The sequence below is a fragment of the Motacilla alba genome, chromosome 1, assembly GCF_015832195.1.
Source record: "Motacilla alba alba isolate MOTALB_02 chromosome 1, Motacilla_alba_V1.0_pri, whole genome shotgun sequence".
NCBI classification, from domain to species: domain Eukaryota; kingdom Metazoa; phylum Chordata; class Aves; order Passeriformes; family Motacillidae; genus Motacilla; species Motacilla alba.
Genome location: NC_052016.1, coordinates 92,853,785 through 92,877,593, shown reverse-complemented (window position 1 = coordinate 92,877,593; position 23,809 = coordinate 92,853,785). Strand labels below are relative to the sequence as shown.

Here is a 23,809-nt window from a genome sequence, read left to right as displayed (position 1 = left end):
TGTTTTCAAGAATCAAGCTACAATAGAAGCCATTAAAATCCTGCAACATTTTCCAACCACACACAATTGCCCTAAATAATTCCTATTCAGATCCAGGGAAAAATGATGGTAAAACTTCTGATACTATGATGAGGTCAGTTGTTGGCAAGTGCTAGCATTTTAATGACAACCATAACAGTAGTTCATCAGCACTATTAGATCAAGGAGATTTAGCTGGTGTGGAGCTTATTGGTAACCAGCTACTTTCTTGAAAGAAATTCTTATCTTAAATGTGAGTTAGGAATGGAGACTTACCAGCTCTAAGAACCTCCTCACCACCTGTCTTTGTTTTAAGTTAGTTTCACCATCCAGGTTGGCTGTTTCTATGTGGCACAGCCCATCGGGATCACTTGAGGAGAGCAGCAATATGTCAGCAGGTATAATTTCATTACAGCGAAGCTGCACAAAGTCTCCGACTTTCACTTCTTTCCAGTATCTGCTTATATATTTCTTCTCAGTTCTGAAAAAAAAAAAAACAACAAAACATATAAGCCTTTTAATGAAAAAAATTGCACAGACTGAGATGCTTCTGATAAATCTGGTTTGATTTGTAACAGGAGTACCTGTTACAGGAGTGCCTTTGGAATATCAGGAACTCTCAAGTTACCCAGGGAAAAGTCAATGCAGAGTCCCAAGAGGCCATTTCCCAGTGACTCAGAAACAGGTATGAGTTACCAAGATCCTCTTTTAAGATCTAGAGTAAAACTTGTTGATGTCAGACTTGACCAAGCAGGGTAAACAGGAGCTTCACACATTATTCTTTCTCTCCCTGTATGCTCTGAGTCACCCATATGACCCCAGGAAGGAGAGGCGTGCCCATACTGTGTGAAAAGGAGTCACTTTAGGAGACATGAGAACAGGTCTGGGCCCAGAACACCTGCTTGGAAGGCCTCCTGAATGTTCTCCCTTCATGTGCCACCCTCTGATTCACCCTCACATAGCTTCCCCTTGTTCCCTTTTTCCAACAGAGAGAAACTCTGCATATTGCTGCCCATCATAGCCGGACAAAGATCCCTACATGGGAGGAATTTCATTGCTAAATCTAGAACTACAAGGACATGTTGTGTGGTAAAATGCAATCCTAACTACTCTACTGGGAAAGGACACTCTAATTTCTTTTAAGTATTTCTACACTATTCCCATTCTAGCCAGAGTGCTGTCACATAGCTGATTCCTGCTTAGTTACCCTGAACCTTTCATTTTGGAGTAAAAGCACTAAATCTCTCTAGTTTTAAAGGCCACACTAGTTTGCTACTTTTTTAGTTTTTAACTTTTTCTTGAGAGCAAGAGGAAAAAGAAACAGGTGACTGCTTAATTAATTTTAGCTAAAATATCAGGTTTTAGTTTTACAGCAGGCACAGACTCATGTGCTTTCTTGGCGTTTGCGGAAAGTGTTTTATTCTGCTGTGATTTTGAAAGAAATCAATTTCAAAACAGCCCAAATATTGACTTGTAAAAATACCTCCTGAAAATGGGAAGCTAATATACTGACACTTTTCTAAGCCATTAGAAGGCTTTCTGCTCTGTGTAGACCAAGATAATTGTCAATGCTGGCACTGTCACCTGAGACTGTCTCCTGGGACAGCACTTTAACTGGCAGAATGAGATTCTGATGAGGGGTGGGGAGAGGTGGCAGCAGCTGTTTTATCTTGTTTAAAGAATATTATTTTTAAAAACATCACTTTCAGCAGTAATGTGAATAGATTTGTAACAAAGTGGAAACAGGGAAATCCTGACAATGTTGTTACTTTGGAGTTACTGATAGTTATGCCTTCACTGGTGTTAGAGGAATTAGTAATTAAATTGGCATTTATTCATGTATTTAGTCAAAATCCTGAACAATAAAGGGTCAGGTAACAGATCAGGTTATATCCCCCAGAACTTCTTCCCTTTAACATCCAGTTTATAAGGGGAAGAATGAAAATTATAGCTGTGATTTCTATTTTGATAAAACCTGAAAAGGATTAGTACGTACCAAGTGTAAAATATGATAATCTGTAACAAAGGCAAGTAATACACCTACTAGGTGCTGAAATTACATATTTTCTTCATAATCAGGCTGAAACAAACATTTAACTTTCTCTGCTAATGAGTATGAACTGCTTTGAAACCCAGTGTGCCATAATACAGTACAAATTACTGCACTGCAGATCTGAAGGGTCTGTTAGCTCTGCAATCTGCAACTCCAAATACCTTCAAATGTGTCTGTTGTTCTTCATCCTTTTTAATTGAACTGTGAAACTGGGTGATGTACAAATGCATGTACAAGGAGCAGCAGCACAAAAGCACGATCAGGATAAAAATAGCAAGTAGACCCATACTATTCTATAAGCACTACTATTTTTTATTTAATTTCTATTGTTTGAAATAGCACTGCTATTTTAGCATTTCCTCATCCCTCACATGCTTAGCAACTGCCACAACTACATACACGGTGGCAGGAAGGGTGGATATCAAGCAACACAAGGCCAAATGGCTCTGCTGGAATAAATGAAGTTGTTCAGCCTGGAAAACAGCAGGCTGCTGGGAGACCTTATTATGGTCTTTCATTATATAAAGGAGACTTGTAAAAAAGACAATTGTTACCAGTGCCGATAGCCACAGGACAAGGGGTAATGGTTTTAAACTGAAAAAGGATAGGTTTAGATGAAACATAAGGGAGAAATTTCTTATGGTGAGGCTGCTGGGACACTAGAACAGGTTGCTCAGTGAAGCTGTGGGATGCCCCATCCCTCAAAGTGTTCAAAATGTGGCTTTGAGCAACCTGATATATTGAAGAGTGTCCCTGCTCCTGGCAAGAGTATTGGACTAAGCGATCTTTAAAGATCCTTACCAAGCCAAACCACTCTATGATTCAATAAATCTATTAAGGTAAGACCTCTTGGATATGCACCAGGGCCCAGGGTACAACCCCCTTCATTAGGCACACGGGAACAATTTGGCCCCATATTCCACTTGATCAGCTCTTTGCTAACAAGGGTCAATAGTGGATGGAAAATTACTGTCTTAATGGAAAATTACTTCCTAATCCTCTTTAGACAGGGTTGCTCTGTGTCCTCTAGCAGAGCTCTGAACTGAGACTTGTCTTACTGCAGCCAGTGAGTGGTCACTGCAAGCCTTCTTTGCAGAGTATGGCATGATACTGTCTTCACATGGGGTGGTTCAGAAACTGTCTGGACCATAACTACATCAGGACCTATGAAGCTTTCCTTTAGCATTCTCAGCCTAGTCCTCTGAACATGCAGGTTAGCTCACCTTGAGACAGCCATCATATTCTGCCACCAGTACAACCACACCAAGTAACCCCATTGATAAGGTTAAGCTTTTTCCATTGATTCTGCAGAGACAGGACTTTGTTGTCCAAGTTTTATATTACCTACTAAATGTTTATTCTTGCTGTTATATTGTGCCACTAAGATTATACAATTTGGTTAGAAAAGCGAGACTTTCTACGAGAGAAGGAGGCGAAAAGGATGGCAGTCCTCTGCAGTCTCAGTACAGGGCTTCTGTGGTGATGCATTCCCTAACCCCCTGGGGTCTGCTCTACCTCCTCAAGCCTGTTCTACAATTTCAATAATTCTCATTAGGCCTTGGCTTTTGTGTAATGAGTTGGGCAGTGAAATGTCCCTTGACCATACCAGGAACCCTTCCATGGCTAAGGTGGAGTGATACTTTTCATATCAGGGACATGTGCTATCTGACCAAGGAGGGCAATGAGAAATAATCAGTCATCCCCTAATACCCTTGGAGCATTACCCACCTGAATCATAACTCCAGTGAATCTGGGCTTTTGAATCATTTCAGTAATTATCAACTTGGGTTACAGTCAGGATGGAAATGGACTAATTAAAAAATGCCAGTCATCTTGTGACCTTATAGACAGTGGTCCCATGTGAGGCCCTTTGAATTCTACCAGAGCACAGCAGGCTGTACCAGCACATCCCTCAGAGTGGGATGCCACTCAGAGCTTGCAAATTATCAAGACTCAGAGGACTGTCACCAAAATGTGATGAATTGGCCTGGGCCGACACCCCCAGTCCTTGACACTCAAGCCTCTCCCATTGAGAAATGCCAAGACATTCAATGTGAGTAATTCACTGACACTGTAGTGAAACAAAGTGGAACTTGTAACAAGTACCTTTGTGCCTACATATAAATATATACACACACGTGCACACATCTTTATGTCTGTGTGAGTGCACATACAAATTGATTTAAATACCTACACATAACTGAGTTACTATTTTGGTTAAGGTTAGTCCTATTTAATCATTTTGTAAATATTAAATTAGCCAAGTACTGAGTGCTGTGAAATCCTTCAGACATAAACCCTTTTCCAGGTCTGACACTAAGACTGGACTCAGCCACACCCAGGCTTAGTCTGAAGTTTAGAAAGCAAGGGAGTCCATTCTCAATCTTGTGACCCAACAGCAGGATTTCCCCACTAAATCCTTTAGATATCCTATGGATGAAGACTGAGATGAAGTTTGCATTGAGTTGCACTTAGGCTCCTCAGAAGTTTAGAAAGCAAGGGAGCCCACTCCCTAACTCATGACTCAATGGGGAAATCTCCCTTACCCCATGCACCCTTACCCTGGTCCTTGTGTAAATCATGCAAAATTCATTATAACGCTACTTTCCCTGTATGCTTCATCTCTGTAGTAATAGACTGAACCTTGCCATCAAACTCTTTTAAGTCATGCTTTTCACAAATTTATCTTAAAACCTGCTTTTGGTAATACCTTTTTGACTGTTACTCTTGAAGTGGCCTAAACCACTCATTTGTGACAGCTGCAGGCACTGTTTGCAGGGACTTGTTAACAAAAGCTTTTTGGCAACACCATCAAACCTACTGGAATATTTTGCTCAAAGGAAAGGCTCAAAGAATTCTGGCAGGAACGCAGGAATGGGAGGCATCATCTCAGTGAGTACAGTCCCCTACAATGGTCACAGGAAACTGTGACAGGGATATCTAGGCCAGAAGCTGACACCCCACAATTCTAGCTCTACATGCCCTCATTTATCATGAGCCTGAAGATACATTTTATTACCTACAATATACTTAAGGCTACAAGAGATGAATGCTGCAAACCATGATGAACCACAGGAAGAGGTCACAGATACTAAATCTTTCAAGCTTGTAGAGTTAAAAAAAGAGTCCTACAAATCAGTATGCTGCCTTGAACTAATGCCATTCTGCAGAAGGAATAGATATTGTTGTTATTCTCTAGTTAAATCACAATGATGAGCTATTAATTTTAGACAGCTATGCCCAGCTACTAAAACGTGTTCTGTTGAACTCAAATATTAAAAATGTGCATCTTTCTGCACACAACCTAATCTTTATCAATATACTTGCACACAAAGAATGTATCTGTCAGCTGTGGTTTAAACCCACAGTCACAAAAATCTTTGTGCTCATCTCCGCCACAATTGGAAGCAGAACTTTCCAGTGCTTTCACATTTTTGAGCATGTTGTTACAGGTAAACATTGACAGAAATCTAAAGATGAATAGCTCCAAAGTCAGGTGATACAGCTGCATTGACATCAACACTTTTGTTAGCCAACAGCAAATGTGGTCCTGACAGGAATCAAATTGTAAAGTGCCATTATCCTAGCATATCTGCTCTTGAATATACACACAAAAAGTCTGAAACATCCTTTCAAGTGTATGAACACAGAGAAAAATACTTTCTTTGCTATTAAAAAATTTGTATTAGTCTACCATTAGTCTATTGCATGTATTTGGCCAATGCTCTGTTTTGAAGCAGAACAGCCTGCAGGTAAGTGCCAAATTTGAGACTGACTTTGGTTAGCAGCAAAACAGCTACTTTGTTCAGCAAAAACTGAACAAACCAAAATTATTGGTTATTTTTTTTTTAAATTACAGTTTCTAATTTAGAAACACAGAAACTCATAAATGACATTTCCTTTTCATATTAGTTATGCTTTTTCTTTTTTTTTTCTTCTTTTTCTTCCTTTGCAATATGAGCTGATAAAGGTTATGCTCATAATTTTGCTTTCTGGACATGTAGACTGTCTAGAAGACAGACTATCAAGTGGTGACTTGATATCTACAAAAGGCTGAAGATTTTCAAACTGACTCTATTCAGAAATCACAAAAATAATTGTTTACTCTTTTGAATGTATTTAAAGTTTTTTGGCACAATAAGGGATTATTAAAAATTACTTAAGATAACATATATATATGCGTATATAATAAGAAGATAAAATATGTCTTGCTTTTTCTCTAGAATTTCTTTTTTAAGTTTGGGAAAATTATCATAAGCAATACTTGGCAAAGAAATATGAAGGCCATGCAGCTGCAATCTGTTCCATTTGTGTAAGGTCTGCATGCTAGAAATTTTATACATTAAATTGAGAAGATGGGGACTACTAGGTAATCATTTCTTACTTCATGTACTTCTCCACTGACAAAAATTACAGTTAATGAGTGAGACTGGCTGATGCAGATTTGCTCCATCAGATCCAGTGGCTGAGACACCCATGCTTCTAAGTAGTGCTGCCCTAGCTTAGTCCCAGCACTAAGCCTCCTACATTTACCTCAGCAGGGCTTGTAAAACACATATACCTGAAGTTTGGAAGATGTTCTCTTGTACTTTTTGGGGTGTTCAGCCTGTTTGACCTGGCTTATAGAGGTCCTGCATGCATTCCAGCTGCAACCCAGAGGTTTTCAAGCCTCTCAAAACATCCAGATAAAATGTCATTTCCCAGTCCAAGCCCATCCGCTGACCTGCTTTTGAAGTAACAATCGTCTTTACTTCAAAAGAAATCTGACTCCTTTGCCTTCCCTGCCAGCTGAGGTTGGCCAGGAGGATTTTAAAGAAACAGCAAGAAATTAAGTCTGTGGAAGAGGAAAAGCCCTCCACAGAAGACAGTCAAAGAGCTGTTGCACATGTACAAAGAATATTTTGTATCTGTTCTTGATGTCAGCCAGGACCTTCCTTTTCATCTCAGGAGGCAGAAATAGATTGGGGTAGCACAAAAGAATGATTCAGGTACATCTCTGCTCCCAGTGATTTAAATATGTTCCAATCAATTGCCTACAAGTGCTGTGACAAATCTTCTGGTTAGGCACGAGGTATCTAAAAAAACTTGGGAGTTAATTAGCAGCGCCCAAACAGAGCAGCAACTTCTGAAGGAGAACCTCAAACTAATGCAAACACAGAAGTGTCACATTGGGCCAGACTATCTTTAGGGAGGCTCCAGCATCTAGCTGTTTCTCCATAGGTCCTTTATGCTCATATGGTTTTCCCAAATCATCAGTTCCTTCTCTTGCCTGGTCCAGAGCCTTCACCTTCAGTCCCTGACCTCTCCTCCCTAGACCTGCTGGTGTGGAGAGGGTTCCCACTAAGGGAGCTGTCCTGGTTTAGGGCAAATTTGGGAGAAAATCTACAAAAGGAGGCCCCTCCAGAAAGCAAACCCACACAGCCCCTCCCTCCAACCGGTTCGGGAAGGATTCCTTGGAGAGAAGTGGAAAGAACCTGTTTATTTAACAGGCACAGCACCCCCAGCACACAGAATGAACAATACCAGATGATAACACTCCTTCACCACTCTGAAAAGGATGACAAATTCAGAAAGTCTCTCTTGGGGGGTGGTTGCTCTGTTGTCAGTCCCTCTGGCACTGGAGATGGCTGCTGCAAGCCACGAAGTGCAAGCTCTCGGTGTTTCCAGGTCCCAGTCCAGAGCAGGTTCGAGTAGTTCCAAAAAGGGGAGGAAAAAAAAAGGGAAAAAGGAAAAAAAAAAAGGAAAAAGAAAAAAAACAGTCCAGGGAAAAAAAAAAAATTGGACTGCTTAGCTAAACTAGCTAATGAGCAGAAGCAAAAGCAAAAGCAAGAGCGAAGCAGGAGCAAGCAGAAGCCAGAGCAAGAGCAAAGCAAAAAGCCCAGCAAAAAGCAAAAGCCGCACTATGTACTCCCTGTCTCTGTGTCCCGCCAGCTGTGGGGGAGCGGGCTGATAACAAAACCCAAAACAAAACATTCACTCTTCAGAGCCAGTCTTGAAGGCACAGAACATAATATCCAGCATAAACAGAACACACAAATGGGGATACAAGCATCATAACATCACCCTAGGACAGGAGCCCATAGCACTCCATGAACACTTCAGTGGCAAGCAGAGATGTTGCAAAATTCATCACAAGCTAAAAAATAAGAGCTGGTGGACAGCACTGAAACATGTGAACAAAACTGCTGTGTATAATCAATATCGATTATGATTTGAAAACTATGGGTGTAGCAGATCTCAGAGTTTAAAAACAAGTGCTATCTGTGAGACCAAGGCATGCACAAGGTCTGAACATGTCAAGTATCTATGGAAACATGTTGAGAACCATTTGGGTACAATTAAGATGTTATGGCAAAATGAAGGAGAAACATGTAGCATAAGTTAATGCCAAAGGAGGTTACATAATGCCCAGAATATGTCTCCATTCCACCACAAATGATAACATCTGTTTCTATGAAAATAAATCACTAAGAGACTCTGAATCTGATACTAATCAGACAAAACAGATTAGTAGAGTGTGTTTCTGAGAAACACTGAAGAGAATGAAATCTCTCCATAAATGAAGTTTCTAAATAGACTCCATAATCTTCATGTTATTTTAGGGGCATTATTTTCAGGCACTTCAAATATCCTCTTTCTCTTTTTAGGAGGATGAGCATGTGCAAATGTATGTTACAGCTGCCAGAAGCAAATCTGCATATACAGTGATGAGGAGGTATAAATGTGCCTTTTATCAAATTCATACTTTCTGGAAACAGGTAATTTTTTTGCTACCAGTGAAACTTGCTATGAAAAGATACCCAGGAAACCACAACGATTCAGGCTTACAATGTGGAAGTAGTAATTTAACTTCTCTTGGCAGTGTTATCTTCATTATACCTCATGTTGAAAGAAACCTCACTATTGTTAACTATAATGAAACATTTACTACCCGGAATAAATGATTTTTCAGCCAAGAAACTTGTTGTGATAACAACATGAAACATAAAAGCAGAACATGTAATGAGACTTTACAAAAACTGAAGAAAGCAAAGCTGTCTTCTAGAACTTGATTTTAAAACAAGACTGTTCCAAAGAGACATCTAGTATTAGGGTTTCTGTAAGTGGCATGGTTCTCAACCTCTTAATGTTTGCTGCCAAAAATGCTAAAAACGTCCTGTCACTCTTCCAGTAAACACATATATTGGGAGAGAAGAATATCAGTTGCTTTACATATAGCAAGACAGATAGATCATGGTTAGTATTGAGGCTTTCTAAATGGTATCACACAAGGAGGTGGAAGTGGAAGAACAGCCTGGATGTGACCTGGCTCACAGCCAGGTAAGATTCTCATCCTGATTTTCAGAGCCATCACAGATATTAACATTGATTATTTCCATTAAGTGCTGCTCCAAGCCACTGTAAAAAGATTCAGCAGAGCTTGGTGTTCTGAAAACATAGAAGAAGGAATAACGCCCTGCTGAAAGGAACCCACTGAAATAGTAGATATCCAATGACACAAACCTCCTGAATCCGTGCCTGCTGCCCAAACAATTAAAGAAAGAGCAGGAACTCTTCCTAGGGAGAACTTAGGTGCCAAATTTTGGTAAGACTTGAGCTCCATGCAGGAGCTTTCCAGGGTCCTTGTTCTCTAAACAAATAATTAATGGCTTGAGGAGGCTTAGGAATACTGTCTGAGTGCCTAAAATTCAGGTGTGAGATAGATGAACAAATCTGGTGGAGCAGACCCTCCTTTTGGTGCATCCCTACTACATTTAAGGAGGTACAATCAGATGACCATTCCAAGGGAGCTCTTCATATCTTAAAGACACATTTTAAAAGGTAAATTAAGGCTCTGCACAATTACTGAGGAAAAACCCATTCTTTAAGAGTTTCAGACACTTCGTGGAAATTTTATTCCCTATCATTTCTCTTGTTCTGCACATCTGCCTCATTTGATCTCAGGACAGCTTGACCCAGGACATAAAAAAAGCATTAATATATTCAGAGGGTATACACAAAAAGCCATATACAAAGACCTTAAAGACAAGTACTTCTTAAGAAGTGCAGCTGGTTTTATTTGAAAAAAAAAATCCAGTTCTCTTAAATAAACATGTAAAAACTGAAAGAATTTTTATCAGGAAAGGTATTCACTGCTAATTGCATTCACAGTCTTGATGCAGTTGTTCAGTGATACTCAGCTTGGGAGACTATTTTTGTGTATGTAACTGTGCCATACATCTCCTTCAAAACTCTGAAGGCCACATTTTACCTAATCACTGCAGTAAAGCACTCTAGAAGTTAATATAATTTGGCTATTTAATGTTAACCAGAACATTAATAATTCATCACTTTCACATTTAACAGGCAAAACTAGCATCTCAGACCAAATATAAGTGTTCAACCTTCTCCAGGTCCTCCTAAAACTATTAAGTTCTACATTTTCCTTCTGGTTCTGTTCTTGTCGGGCAACATCCATCCATGACATCCATCTTGTTTGGATGTTCTCACCTGTGCTCATCTGGACAACCTAAAGTACAGGTTGAGGGTAGGAAAAATACTGAGTATCAGCTGAGATCTCAGTGGTTTCCAGGGTGCAATGCTTATATTCAGAACAACTGAGATTATATTGTTGCCTCAGAGTTTCCTCTGGCAGCAGTTCTGGACATTAGCTTTAGCCCATACACCAGACTTTGTTACTACAAAGTGCCACACAAAATTAAACTGCTTAAAAAACTGGTATTGATTAAAAAAAAAAGAAAAAAAAGGAGAGAGACGAAGGAAGGAAGGAAGGAAGGAAGGAAGGAAGGAAGGAAGGAAGGAAGGAAGGAAGGAAGGAAGGAAGGAAGGAAGGAAGGAAGGAAGGAAGGAAGGAAGGGAGGAAGGAAGGAAGGAAAAAGAAAAATGAAAGAAGAAAAAGAAAGAGAAAGAGAAAGAGAAAGAAAGAAAGAAAGAAAGAAAGAAAGAAAGAAAGAAAGAAAGAAAGAAAGAAAGAAAGAAAGAAAGAAAGAAAGAAAGAAAGAAAGAAAGAAAGAAAGAAAGAAAGAAAGAAAGAAAGAAAGAAAGAAAGAAAGAAATCTTGGCTGTAATATTATTGGAAGAATCTTGCAAAAGTAAAATCTGGATGCTACTATGTATTTGCAGAACAGTTTTTTCTGCTATGAGGTGAGACTCATAGAAAGGTGCAATATGTGGGTTACTGATTTTCAAGGATATTGGAAGCATGTATTGGTGCATGTATTTCTCAAATCATATGAATTATATTTAACTGCAGAGTTACAAAAAAATTCCTTTCCTCTGTCCAATGAAGATATGCATTCAATGGAGACTGAATAAAGAGGAAAACCTCGAACTCGGGCACACTTTTGTTGGCACCAAGGTGTACAAAGGGAGATTTCAGGTGCTATCCTGGATTCTATCTCCACATCCATTCAGTTAGAGGCCTGCACCAAACACCCCCAGGCAGGTACAACAAAAGGAGCAGTTTAACCTGGCCATTGTGCACGTCTTGGCTATCAGGCAAAGTAAACTGGGACATTTCTGTGTGCTTCTAACAGTTATGGAGGAAAGATTTGGCAGGATTTGTAGGTAAACATTGACCTTACCTTGAATGCCAACTTACAAATGAAAGAGGCCCCATAATAGTCAGAAGTCAGGCAAAATGCGTATCACAATAGCATTTGGCAAACTTTTGTTTATCAGATGCTTCATGCCGCTTTTAGAACTCTGCCACTGGTATGACTGGCTGTCCTGTGCCTTGAGATGAATTCCCAGTGGGATGAGATAAACTTCGCTTGTGAGCTACTGCTCTTCATCATGTCCTCCTAACTGGCTGCGGCTCAGCAGAAAGAAAGGAGGACAACAAGTCTGTGGTAACTGAGTTCTCAGAAGTCTCTTCCTAATCTGGAGGAAGAGAACAGATGGCTAAGGACCTGAAATAGGAACATGAAGATCTTTCTTTGAAAGCTTTATTTTTTTTATTATTTACTATTACTGTCCCTCTTCTTTGCTGCTATTTTTCCATGCAGTTTCTTACACACAAGAGCTATGTGTGTAAGATGTCTCTTCTCAGAAGAGACATCTCTAACACACTGACTGAACCAAACATGGAAGAGCAGCAGGTTCCTGCAGTGCTCTCACTAGTGCTTGCACTGGTAGCCAGAGAGCTGCCTGACATTTTACATTTAGTTCTATGAAGTCACTGTGTGAGAAGAAAGACACTGAGGTGCTGGAGTGTTTACAGAGAAAGACAATGGAGCTGGTGAGGGCACTAGAGCACAGGCAGCATGAGAGGGGGCTGAGAGAGCTGGAGTGGTTGAGTCTCAAAAAAACAAGTCTCAGAAGGAATTAATTGCTCTCTCTCCCCTGAAAGGAGGTTGTAGCCAGGTGGGGGTTGTCCTCTTCTCCCAGGCAGCCAGAGAGAGAACAAGAGAGAATAGCCTCAAGCTGTGCCAGGGAAGACTTAGGGTGGCTGTTAAGTAAGATTGGTTCAGTGAAAGGGTGGTTAAGCATTGGAACAGGCTGCTCAGGGAAGTGTGGAGTCACCATCCCTGGAAGTATTTAAGACATGTGTGGCACTTGGGGACATAGTTTAGTGATGGACATGGTAGTGCTACAGGTGGACTCAACAATCTTACAGGTCTTTTTCAACCTCAATGATTCTATGACGAATCCCTGATCTGAACACTGTGAACCCCTGATCTGAAGCAGAAACATCTCCAGCATCAGTACATTTGCAAGAGGGAAGGAGCAGTAAAAGGCACTAAAACTCAGAAGAATCCTAATTTGTCCATGTAGCTGGTAGAGGATAAGCCTTAACTTGTTGTACTTCAGGCTGATCTGAGAAGCACAGTTGAAGTTTTAAATGTAGTGACTTATCTTAGGCTGTATCTGGCCAATTTTTCTGTGTTCAGCTGCTCTCATAGGTTATACAGCCTGTCTTTACATTTCTGGATCACTGCTTGTCCCAACAAGACAAGAATACAAATGCAAGGAAAAGCAAACAGCCTCAGGCTCTTAGTACTAAGACATGTTTAAATTAGCATATTGTTCTCAAAACAAAATTTAAAAATATTAAAATCTCTAAAATTCTGGTATAAAATAATAACGACCTATTTCCCAAAAATGCTTTCTTAATGACGATCATTAAAGTCCCATCTGAACTGGGTCATGGGAGCACTTCCCAACAGCCCTACCTGAGTACACAGACTGGGTTGGATCCTACCTTAGATTGAAATCTGGGTGTGTGTAAGTCTCGATTTGCTATGCTCTAAGTCTTAATGCAATTTGAATTCAGCCTTATATAGGCCATCTTATAGGAATTCACAGAATATAAAAAATGTTCTTCACTTCCATCAAAGAAGTATTAGAAGACCAAACTCCATGCAAATTATATGCAGTGATATGAATCTTTGAAGGTTTGAGTCAAAACAAGTATGCCTAGAGATGCAAATTTTATATTCGAAATTCTTGGTGGAAGTAAATAATAGAGATATTGAAGAAGTGAGAACCAGGAAATGTAAAATCCTACTATTTAAAGGAAATGTAGGTTGCCTTTAGTAACATTTGAGTAGTTCAGATTCAAAACTAGACTGATACTGCAGGTATCTACATTTTAAAAAATCAGGATAAAAATTCATTTAAATCTTTTAATGTCAACTTGACTGTTTTCACACTACCTGCTGTTTGCTCTGAATTAAGAATGATGGTCTTCATCTTATTAATATTCCAAACTTACTGTAGCCAATCAATGAGTATAGTTGAATATGAAATACTAAGCTAGAATAATACTTTTCACAATAATGTTTTCACAGAGAGAAATGTAGTCCTTTCCTGTCCCACTGATTTACAATCAAAATTACTATGAATTATGTAGCTCATAATTCCAATGGCATTTGTACATATTTAAACAAAAAGCTGGTAAATATACTCTCTTCACTATTGCCCTATTACAAAAAAATAGTGTCATCTGTGAACACTGTTTCACAGGAACTCTTTTTTAATTAATTTTGAAGAATTTAAAATCTAAGCAGGCCAACTAATAGGAATGGATATTGTCCTTTGTATCTTTTTACATGACAGGTTACCTCATGAAGCTCGGTCTTTCTTGGAAATGACTGAATAATTTGTTGGCAAATATTGTTCTCACATTTAGAAAAACACTTTAAAAAACAATTTCCATGCATGATTTTCACTTATTGTTCACTGAACTCCAAAACGAGGCTACAAATCTTGGCCCAAATTCAGAAACGTATCTAAACAGATGTCTAAACTCAGGCAGAAAAGCCCTCTTTCTGGCCAAACTCCATAATGACTTCTCTGTAGTTCACATTCATACCTTCCTTGCGGGAAAAATGATAAAACACAGAAATTCAATATCATAGAAAAAAAAATTAAGGTCTTTTTTGTAGCCAGAAGAAGAAAGTGACTAGTTTTTGAAACACCCAGAAGCTGAGCTTAGGACAAGCAATTTCAAAGAGACTGTTTATTCAAAAGTTTTGAATCATGGAAGGGGAACAAGCAACCTAAAAGAGGTGCTAAAAGAGCTTCAGAGATCTGAAGCACCTCAGCAAGTGGAAGTCATCCTGTTCATAGACAGAAAAAAACAGTATTAAGCAGCCTGGAAGATACAGAAGAAACATTTGTGTCACAACCTCTAAGCAGAAGCTAGTTTAAAGGTGAGAATACTAGTTTTAAAACTGAACTTCAATCTGATCTCACAATAGGGTATTCAAATTTAAACCAGTCTAAAACCAGAACCCTTCCCCACAAATCTGAAAGAAAGTCAAAAGAAATAAAAATATTTGAATCTCAGCTTTTTAGAGTTGACACATGACCATTTTCAACTCTGTTATGCAAAGCTGTAACTGAGGGTTATTTTTCACTCCTAATCCCATCCTAAAAAAAACCCCACACCTTAAATGTGTGCCTTTCTTTCTCTCCCTTAAGCAAACTCTTAGCAGGACATTCACTTCCAGTCTTTTCTCCATCCTTTTTCTATAATTGCTTTGCTACATGTTCCTTCTTTATCTGCAGCAAATTAATGGCTTTGAACACTATGGCTCCTCATTCCTACATCCAGTTGAGTGCTAAATCCTCTCCAAAACACCTTCCTCCTCCTTATCTAGTGTTTGCTGTATCTCTGTAGACAGTGATCTTTCTTGCTAGCACCTCCTGATTGATTATGTATCTTTTTTTAGGACTCCTCTAGTGGATAAAACACTTTTCCAGACATTAAGTGGATTGCATTTAGCTCCATATCTGTGAGGTTAACTAAGGAGAAGCCTTTGTAAGGAAGACACCCCCAGCTTGTAAAATTCCTAAAACTGAAAGTCATGGTTACAATCCCCTTGTGATGTGGATCTTACTCATCAGAGGAAAATAATTTTTCATCTGCAGGCACGAATTCCGACCAAGCTGCTTTGTAAACGCACAGAACAAATTCTGTAAATGCTTTCCCAACTAACCTCGACAGAATTAATTTCTTGTGTAAACATATGTCAAGAGTTACTTCTGCCACCAGGATAGAAATCCAGTCTAGACACGTTCCAAAATACATCAGGTCACTCTGTCAGCATGCTACTGGCTTGTGTGCTGCCTACAGCTTACTCTGTCTACGGAGACAAAAGCCATACACCACTTGCACTTTCAGAACCCCGACTTACATATAAGCTATGACATCAGAGCAAGACTGTGGTATGAGAAAGATGTAAAAATTCTTCAGGGTTAAGCTATCTAAATTTTTTTAATGTAATCAAAATGAGAATTTTTCCTAGACATTTTTAGATTTATAGTAATTTATTCTGCATAAAAATAAGTAGAATGTTTTACAAAGCGGTCGAAAGAATCTTTAGTCATTTTTTTGTTTAAGATGAGTAAAAAAAATTGCTGTTGGCTCAAAACCTTGTTTGAGATCTCTACATACAGAGCATTATTCTCCCTCATCTTTTCAAACAAGACACAGTAGAAATAGTGACATGATCTTAATCTGGGTGGAAAATGCTGTGGGCAGCTCCAAATTCCTCCTGCGACTACAGAGAATGCCTTCAAAAATCCAACCTGATAAATTCTAAAAACAAAAGCAAACCACTGAGTTCTGAAAGGGTTAAAGGGCTTGTCACATACATATTAATCTCTAACATACAGTTAGAAGAAAATATTAATGACAGGAATATTTAGATTCTGGAGACTATCAAATGGACCACTAGAAAGGGAGGCATTCTCTAGCAAACAGATTTTACAGCCTGTGCTACTGCCCATAAGCTGCTCCACTGCAGCTGGCAACCCACTGGAGAAGACTAGACCATTGTTTGTAATGCAGAGTAAGTCTAAAGCAGCATCAAATGGGAGTCCTGCAAGAAACTCCATTTGATACTTTGTGCAATGAAGCCACATTTGGGAAAGGTACCTATGAAATCAAAACAGCAGTTAAAATTCAACTACTTTACAGTTCGGACTAAAAGAGGGCTTCTAATCCTTCTAATCCTTAGCCCTTGACTAGGAAGAATGAAGAATTTCTCTCCTTTCTTACCATCTTTGCATCAATAAGCAGATCCCTCCCAGGAGAGATCGATATCCTTCTGGGAGAACTCTGATTTTACACGTCTCAGACACAAATGAAGAGAAAGACAGCAGAGGAGTCTGCTAGAAGGGAACAGAAAAATGAGAAGTGTATGAGAATTGAGAAGAGGTACAGGAGATACACAAAGAAGAGAAAGGTGTGAGGTATACATGGAGGAAAGTGTAAAGAAGGTTAAAAGTGGAGAAAGGGAAGTACTGGCCACTTGAAAACATAGAGGAAGGGTTATTAAGGAAATAGTTTAACTGAAGATCACAGAAGTTTCAGTTCAGGAAAAATTCAGTCCAGTTTGAAAGTGGGAAGAAACTAAGACTAGTTAGTAAGAAAATATTATCTCTGTGACTCTACTTTTTCTGGGGACTTCTGAGCTTTATTGATTAGCCTGCAAAACAAGGCAGTACTGTGCAGCTGTGTCTTCTGCATCTGTTGTTAGTTTTTGAGATCCTACCAGTTTGTGGGTCACAATGGTCTTTGGAGATATAGACTGTGAAATAAACTTACATGCTGAATGTATGTTGAGGGCTGCACTTTTGAAGTGACTTTCATCCCAGTTGACAGGAGACATTAAAGATGATCTCAATGGACTATTCACATTCAGTTCCATATAGAGGGCATATTAGTTTTCAGAGAGAGACTAAAGCAAAATGTACTTTACTGCCAATGTTGCAAAGATCCACCTCGGAGCAGAGAGACTTGTGCAGTTACTCCCAAGAAACACAAGAAGGTAAAAGAGATTTCTCTATTTGTGTCTTTCACAGACAGCCTTAGTTCACTTGGTAAAGCATCTTTAGTTCTGTACATTTAATAATATATAAAAGTAAAGGAAACAGGAATAATTGTATGCCCAATATGTACAATAAATCCTATTACACTTTGTTATCAATCACACTTTACTTCCACATCAGTTCAATTGGGAAACATCACAGAAAATTTATAGATCCATTTTCCCTGCTTTGATTTAAAATGAATTTGAATGTATTTTTAATCAATCTGGAAACTGAGGATGGTGAGACTAAAAAGTCTTACTAAAGGATAGAGGTAAAAGGATATAACCCATAGATTGGGATTTTAAAATTAATATGGTTTATCAGTAGACTATTTCTTATTATAGTGAATTTTATGTAAAGAAATCCAGCAATCAAAACCAAGATGAGGCTGTATCATTCTAGCTGGTCAGCCCAGACACAGTAGTCTCGTCTCTCCTTCAATCCCTAAGAGAGACGCAAGTAAATCATGGCAGCACATGGGAGAGCAGGAATCCAGCAGGATCCCATTTTTCTGTGAAAATATTTTGTCTTTTCACATGCGCCTACTGATAGCTTTGAGTTAGAAAGCCTCAAATGTTTTAACCTTGCGGTGGAGTGAATGTTCTGTACTCAGCTTAACCACCTCCAGCTTCAGTGCTGAGCTCAGCAGAGCTCTATCAACTGACCCAAAAAGTTATCCAGTATTTAGCTGGACTCAGGTACCTGGCACTCAGGCTGGACTCAGTAATTCCCCAGCAAAGCATTACAAGACATTTCAAGCCACACAAGCCCAGACTGGACTGCAAAACCTACTTGTATCATGATAATTTATTTGAGCTAGCACACACTTTACTGCTTAAAAGTGAAAGGTTTTAAATATGGGTGTGGAACTCTGGCAGTCTTATGTTTATCACAGGCTGTGAATCTGTCCAGCAAAGCACTAAAACTGAGAGAGCTTTAGCCAAACTCCAGCATCTACCAGGTACAGAAGTGTCAAAATAGCGACAGGCTGTGCATAGAACTGACTGGTTAGCCTAAACCAAAACAAGTTATATTTGGCACTAGGCTAAAACCATCATCACCTGAAATACAGAGAAAATGAACAAAGACGACACCTTGTTTTCTAAAACCAAGAAACATATGAAATCATAGAAAACAATCAAAGTTGCCAGATCATAAAACACTGGAACAAAGTATTTTAAAATGATCTCACTTTAATCTCACTTTAGTAATTTAGTAATCTCACTTTAAACAATTTAGTAATCTCACTTTAAACAAATCTGCATAAGTAGGTTTGCATATTCTTCTCAGGTGGCAGATATCCCTGTCCAGAAAAACCTAGAACACTTAATGATCTTGCTGTCATTTTGCTTTTAATGGAAACTTGTCTTAAAGGCTTTCTGATAGACAGAATGTCTGTATCTCAACAGAGGATGGAATACCATCTCTAAGCATCACTAGATCTATTATTCCTAGTCTAACAAAAGCTATTGCATATAGCTCAGAAATTTCAAAAAGGTGTTCCTCTGGAGTTAATCAATTACTTTGACCAAATCTAAGAAATTAGCCAAAGTTCAATAATAATGTCTACAATCTATGCAGGTAAATACAAATTCTCTTATTTCTTTACACTCTAAAAACCTATGGCTCCTATTTATACAAAGTTATTCAATCCTTCCTTCAAGCAGAATCATATGCTATTTTTTTAAAATAGCTTAGTGGAAAAATGAGAACAGATGTAATTGTCTACAGACTGTTTACAGACTATTTAACTGTTAACACATCTCATTCAACTCTGTGCATAAAGCAGATGACTCAGCAAAGTTACCATGTATGTCCTTGGCTAGACTAATAAATCCCTGTGAATAAAACTACTGATTGTATTGTACTGATCACTATTTTATAGTGTCTGGCCAGTTTTTAACTAAAAAAAAATTTTGTTGCAATCTCTGAGAAACTGGAGTTTATGTAAAGATGTGAACTATTATGGTGGTCAAAATGACATATGTTAACTGAAGTGGCATTATGAGAGATGTGAGTCTAGATTTTGTTACCAGTAATAGAGTATACAGAGACACTCAAAATCTTCTTGGGTTTGGTTGGGGTTTTTTAGTTTAAAAAAAGACTGAGTTTTAAAACTTGCAATCATATTTTTAGGGTGATGGTATAACACATGAAATACATTAAATGTCAGCATGAATAACAGCATCAAAAGAATCACAGACTTCTCAAAGAGTTTCATGTCAAAATTCTCACTGATGACAACTGCAGATTTTTGGCTGACCTTTCTGGCATTAAACAACTGCAAAAAAACACCTACAAGGACGTAATTCTAAAAGTGATTGCATTTCCAAAAGCTTAAATGTACAAAAAGAAAAGACATAAAAGTCGTACTAAGTGCTGTCATCAATATAGTATTTCACAAAAGCTTTCTGAAAATGTTACTTTCAATAGCATCAGGTGTAAAGAGCAGTGTAATATGGCTTATAAATTACTGGAAGGGCTGTTGACACAGGTTAATCATAAACGACAGCATATGCAGTAGAAAGAGTCACAGAGGAATGCTTGCTACCTCCAGTTTTAGTCACCATTAAAGCTAATGATCTGTAGGCAGTGCATGCATCATGGTAAACTAGACCTATCAAATACAAAGTACAGGACCTACTGAGGTAAGTTAGCTTCTATCTGCTTTATTACACAGGCATAGCCATGTTAAATTAAACTGATGGTTTTATTAGCACTAGGCTGTATTGAGTTTGGTTTTAAGACAGCTCCTTCATTTTAGCTCTCTCATTTCTGAAAGGAGTTCTTAATTCAGTGCTTGCAGAAAGATGCAACTGCTCTCCTGAAAACCCTCTGAAAATTATGCATATGAAAAAGAAATTAAATAAGCTCCTAAATACAACACCTAAGCATGGACTTGCAGACCATGTGGGGAAGAAGGCTGTGATATGCTATGGTTATGTCACGACTGTAGATGACACAGGGATTAGGAAATGAGAACACACCAAAGCATGAGTCCCACTCACACAAGATGAGGGTGTGGATGGCAATGCTACCTTTAAACACAGGAGTTGAAGGTCAGCAAAATTTGTAGCTAAACACAGAGGTTATTCCATCATAGCAGGGATTTCTATTCCTCTGACTGCTCTGCATTTTGAAATATTGCCAGGGACCTCAGCAGTTCCTGGAACGAAAAGGATGAGAATCTGGGCAGAGTTCAGAGAACACAAACATGGCAAGATCTTTATTAGGAAATATAAAAATAACTCAGTATGTTGCATTCAAATCATTTGCAGAGGTGTGATAACCTGACAAATACTGGAGCTGTCAAGTGAAAGAGGGAAGGCATTTTAAGTGTGGTACAAGGAGGCAAAGACAGAGCAAAAGAATGAAAATCCATTCAGAGGACCGTCTGCTGCATCTGGGCAGCAAACACCCAAATATAAACCATTAGACTGGGGCTACAAGACCAGGACTGCAATCGTGCCCAAGCAGTACAACACCCCCACATGTTGATAGAAACTTACTTTATGTTACTTCACGTTTGCCTTGTGCTGCTTTAGAAATACGGGGCTCTGCCTGCTCTGAGTACAACTGGGGCAAGTTCAGTGCAGCTCACCACAGACAGCTCACCACTGCCTTCCTGTAAGATGTGACTGATCATCACTTCAGTTTCTGGAACAACTGCTGCTTCTTAGGTCAGGTCAGTTAGAAACAAAAAATAATTCAACTATTAGAAGTGCTGAAGTTCTTCTGGACCATTGTGACTGAACTATGCTAAGAGGAAACCTTAAGAGCAGCTAAATTGAGCAGCTGAGGGAGTGCAAGGGGGTCCTGGGGGCAACCAGACCTGCAGCACTCAGCTGAAACTAGAACAGGATGTGTAACCACACTGCTGTCCTCTGCTTTCTGTCACAGAGGATGTTTCTGCTGGAGGCAAACAATTCTTTCTTCCAGCCTGTGCAAGCCCTTTTGGCTGAGAAAGCATCACAGTTTCCAGTAATTATGGTGGCCAGTCCACTGCTCACTAAGCTAGGACCACAAACTATCCAACACCTCAATTACTACCAGCAAATAAGGGATGCTCCTTATCGTTACCAGTCTGCACAGGATTAAAAAAGAACCCAAGAAACAAAACCAAACAATCCACCTCAAATAAGAAACTCTACCATGTTTATGATACCCTGCCTCATCTATTATTTTTTCTTAACTGAGTATGACATGAGGAAAACAAAAACAACCTCCCTGACCCCTCCACATTCTCCAAGAGTTATTTTTCTGGAGGTTTACTTGGCACGTAGCTCAAAAATAAGGTGTAGAACAGAACTGCTAAAGGAAGATGTCTGTCATGGACAAGCATCTCTGAAACTGTTAGTACAAACCCAACCCTGACCACAGGGACTTCCACTACAGCTACTGTGACCTTTCAGTGATCCAGCTTTGTCCCTAATGCACTGCAACACACTCAGAGTGCTCTGTTAGGAGGATAAATGAGTTTAATGAGTAGTTCCATTCTGGGAGACTGCCCCTGCCAGTATATTCTGGGCTGTGTGGCTCATTTCTTAAACTAAAATATTCCCTAGAGAAAAAAAAAAAAGAAAAAAAAAAAAAGAAGAAGACAATTCTTGGCTGCAGGGTGGATACAGAAAGGTGGTTTTCCTAAATAATAAATTAGGTCAGTCTTTAAATAAGTCATCTCCTTCTGCCTGGATAAATATTTACTCCTTCCAAACTAATATTAGGTTTATGTGTCTCCCGAAAACTTCTTTCTTTTCTGGTTTTCATTAGGAGTTCTGCAGTCAGCCACAACAGAAATTAACTAGATAGCTTTAGGGGATTAAAAAAAAGGAACACCAAAATAACAAAAAAACCCTCTTGGGCTAATAGTTTTCAATAAAACCAGCCACTGTTTATTCAGCACACAAATAAGTTATTTCCCCAACAAAAATGACAACTGGATCAAATTAAACCCCAAATTTTCCAAATGGAACTTAAACACTGGCAGGAGTTTGCATTTTCAAAACCAGCTGATAATTTACTATAAATTGAATATTAGAGAGGCTTTATCCTTCCAAAGCCCAGTGCTCCCAAAAGCTGTTGTGACAAAGACAGGTGGAGAAGCAATATTTTGAGGATACAAGGCCCTGCTGCATATACACAGGGCCCAGGGAGTAGAGGGAGAAAGGAGGCCAGCAAAAAATTAGCATTAGAGAGTCCAGAGGGGAGGCATGAAATTATTAGAGAAGAAAAACAGTGATTACCTTAGAAAGAAAAATTCAAGAGAATGCTATTTCACAGTACACTGTGAATCTTAAAAGATGCCTGATGGCAGACAATTTGTCATTTTCACAAGTTGGATGCTTTTCTGGTTTACAATAATTTTTATTTCAAATTGCTGGTCCTTAATGATTTTAGCTCCTCATAGAACCACAGAATGATTGGGGTTGGAAGGGACCTTAAAGATCATCTCGTTCCAAGCCCCCTGCCATGGGCAGGGATGCCATTCATTAAATCAGGTTGCTCAGGGCCCCATCCAACCTGGCCTCGAATGAACCTGGCCTTCATCCAGAATGAAGAACAACTTCAAGTTTTTTAGTGATCCTTTTGTACTCATTAGGAAGCTTCTGGTTTCATTTTGACTTTTTAAAATGATCTAAAAGTAAACCAAAGAAACATTTCTTTTCCACTATGTTTGGTTTTCTTGGGGAGCAAAACAAAGCCAAGTGAGTTGCTCCATTACTCCCATCGGAGTAAGTTTGGAAGGAAGCAAATGGGTGTTTAACCAGGAGGGGGTAAATCTTTAGATAAGACTAAGTATAGAAGTGTCCATGAAAAAACTAAGGCTGGAAAGAATGGGATTTCTGAGGACTGGGGGATGGTTCAGGAGGGCACCCTTTTCATAGCAGTGGGTGCACAGGCACTTCAAAGCAGAGTGTGGTGCACTCATGAAGAAGGTTGTTTGACAGGTAGCATGGACAGGGCACCATGAGCCACATGACATGACATGTCATCTCAGCCACACAGTAACAGTTTCTGAAAATGGACATCCTGACATTACAGGGAACCCTAGACAGCCCTGGGCTTCTACTGGCAGGCAAGTTTCTGCCCTTACTGAGCTCAGTAAGGCATTGACACCCATGTCTTTCCAGCACCTTATTTTTTGATAAGCTGAGCACCAGCAATTTTAAAATACTCAGCTTAAATAGCACATAGGAACTTATTATCAGGCACTGCTGCAATTCACAGCTCCTCCCTCTACAGAAAAAAGCCTAACAAAAACCTGAGGAATGTAAATTTGATCACTTACCATTGAATTTTAGGAACAACAAAACAAGAGAATTTACTAATCTCTATATATTCTTCCTTAAAACTGGGAATTATAATAGCAAATAGGCCTGGTATCAGAAAGCCTTACATGACAGAAAAGCCAAG

General features: G+C 39.1%; 1 protein-coding gene across 1 annotated transcript in view; it reads right to left on the bottom strand.

The window, feature by feature from the left end:
* The window catches only part of ATP10A (ATPase phospholipid transporting 10A (putative)), a 111,534-nt gene that overhangs the window by 66,756 nt on the left and 20,969 nt on the right, over positions 1–23,809 (bottom strand). The window contains exon 2 of the mRNA XM_038132825.1: positions 295–499. Coding sequence (XP_037988753.1) covers positions 295–499 — 205 coding nt within the window. The remainder of the gene's footprint in view (positions 1–294; positions 500–23,809) is intronic.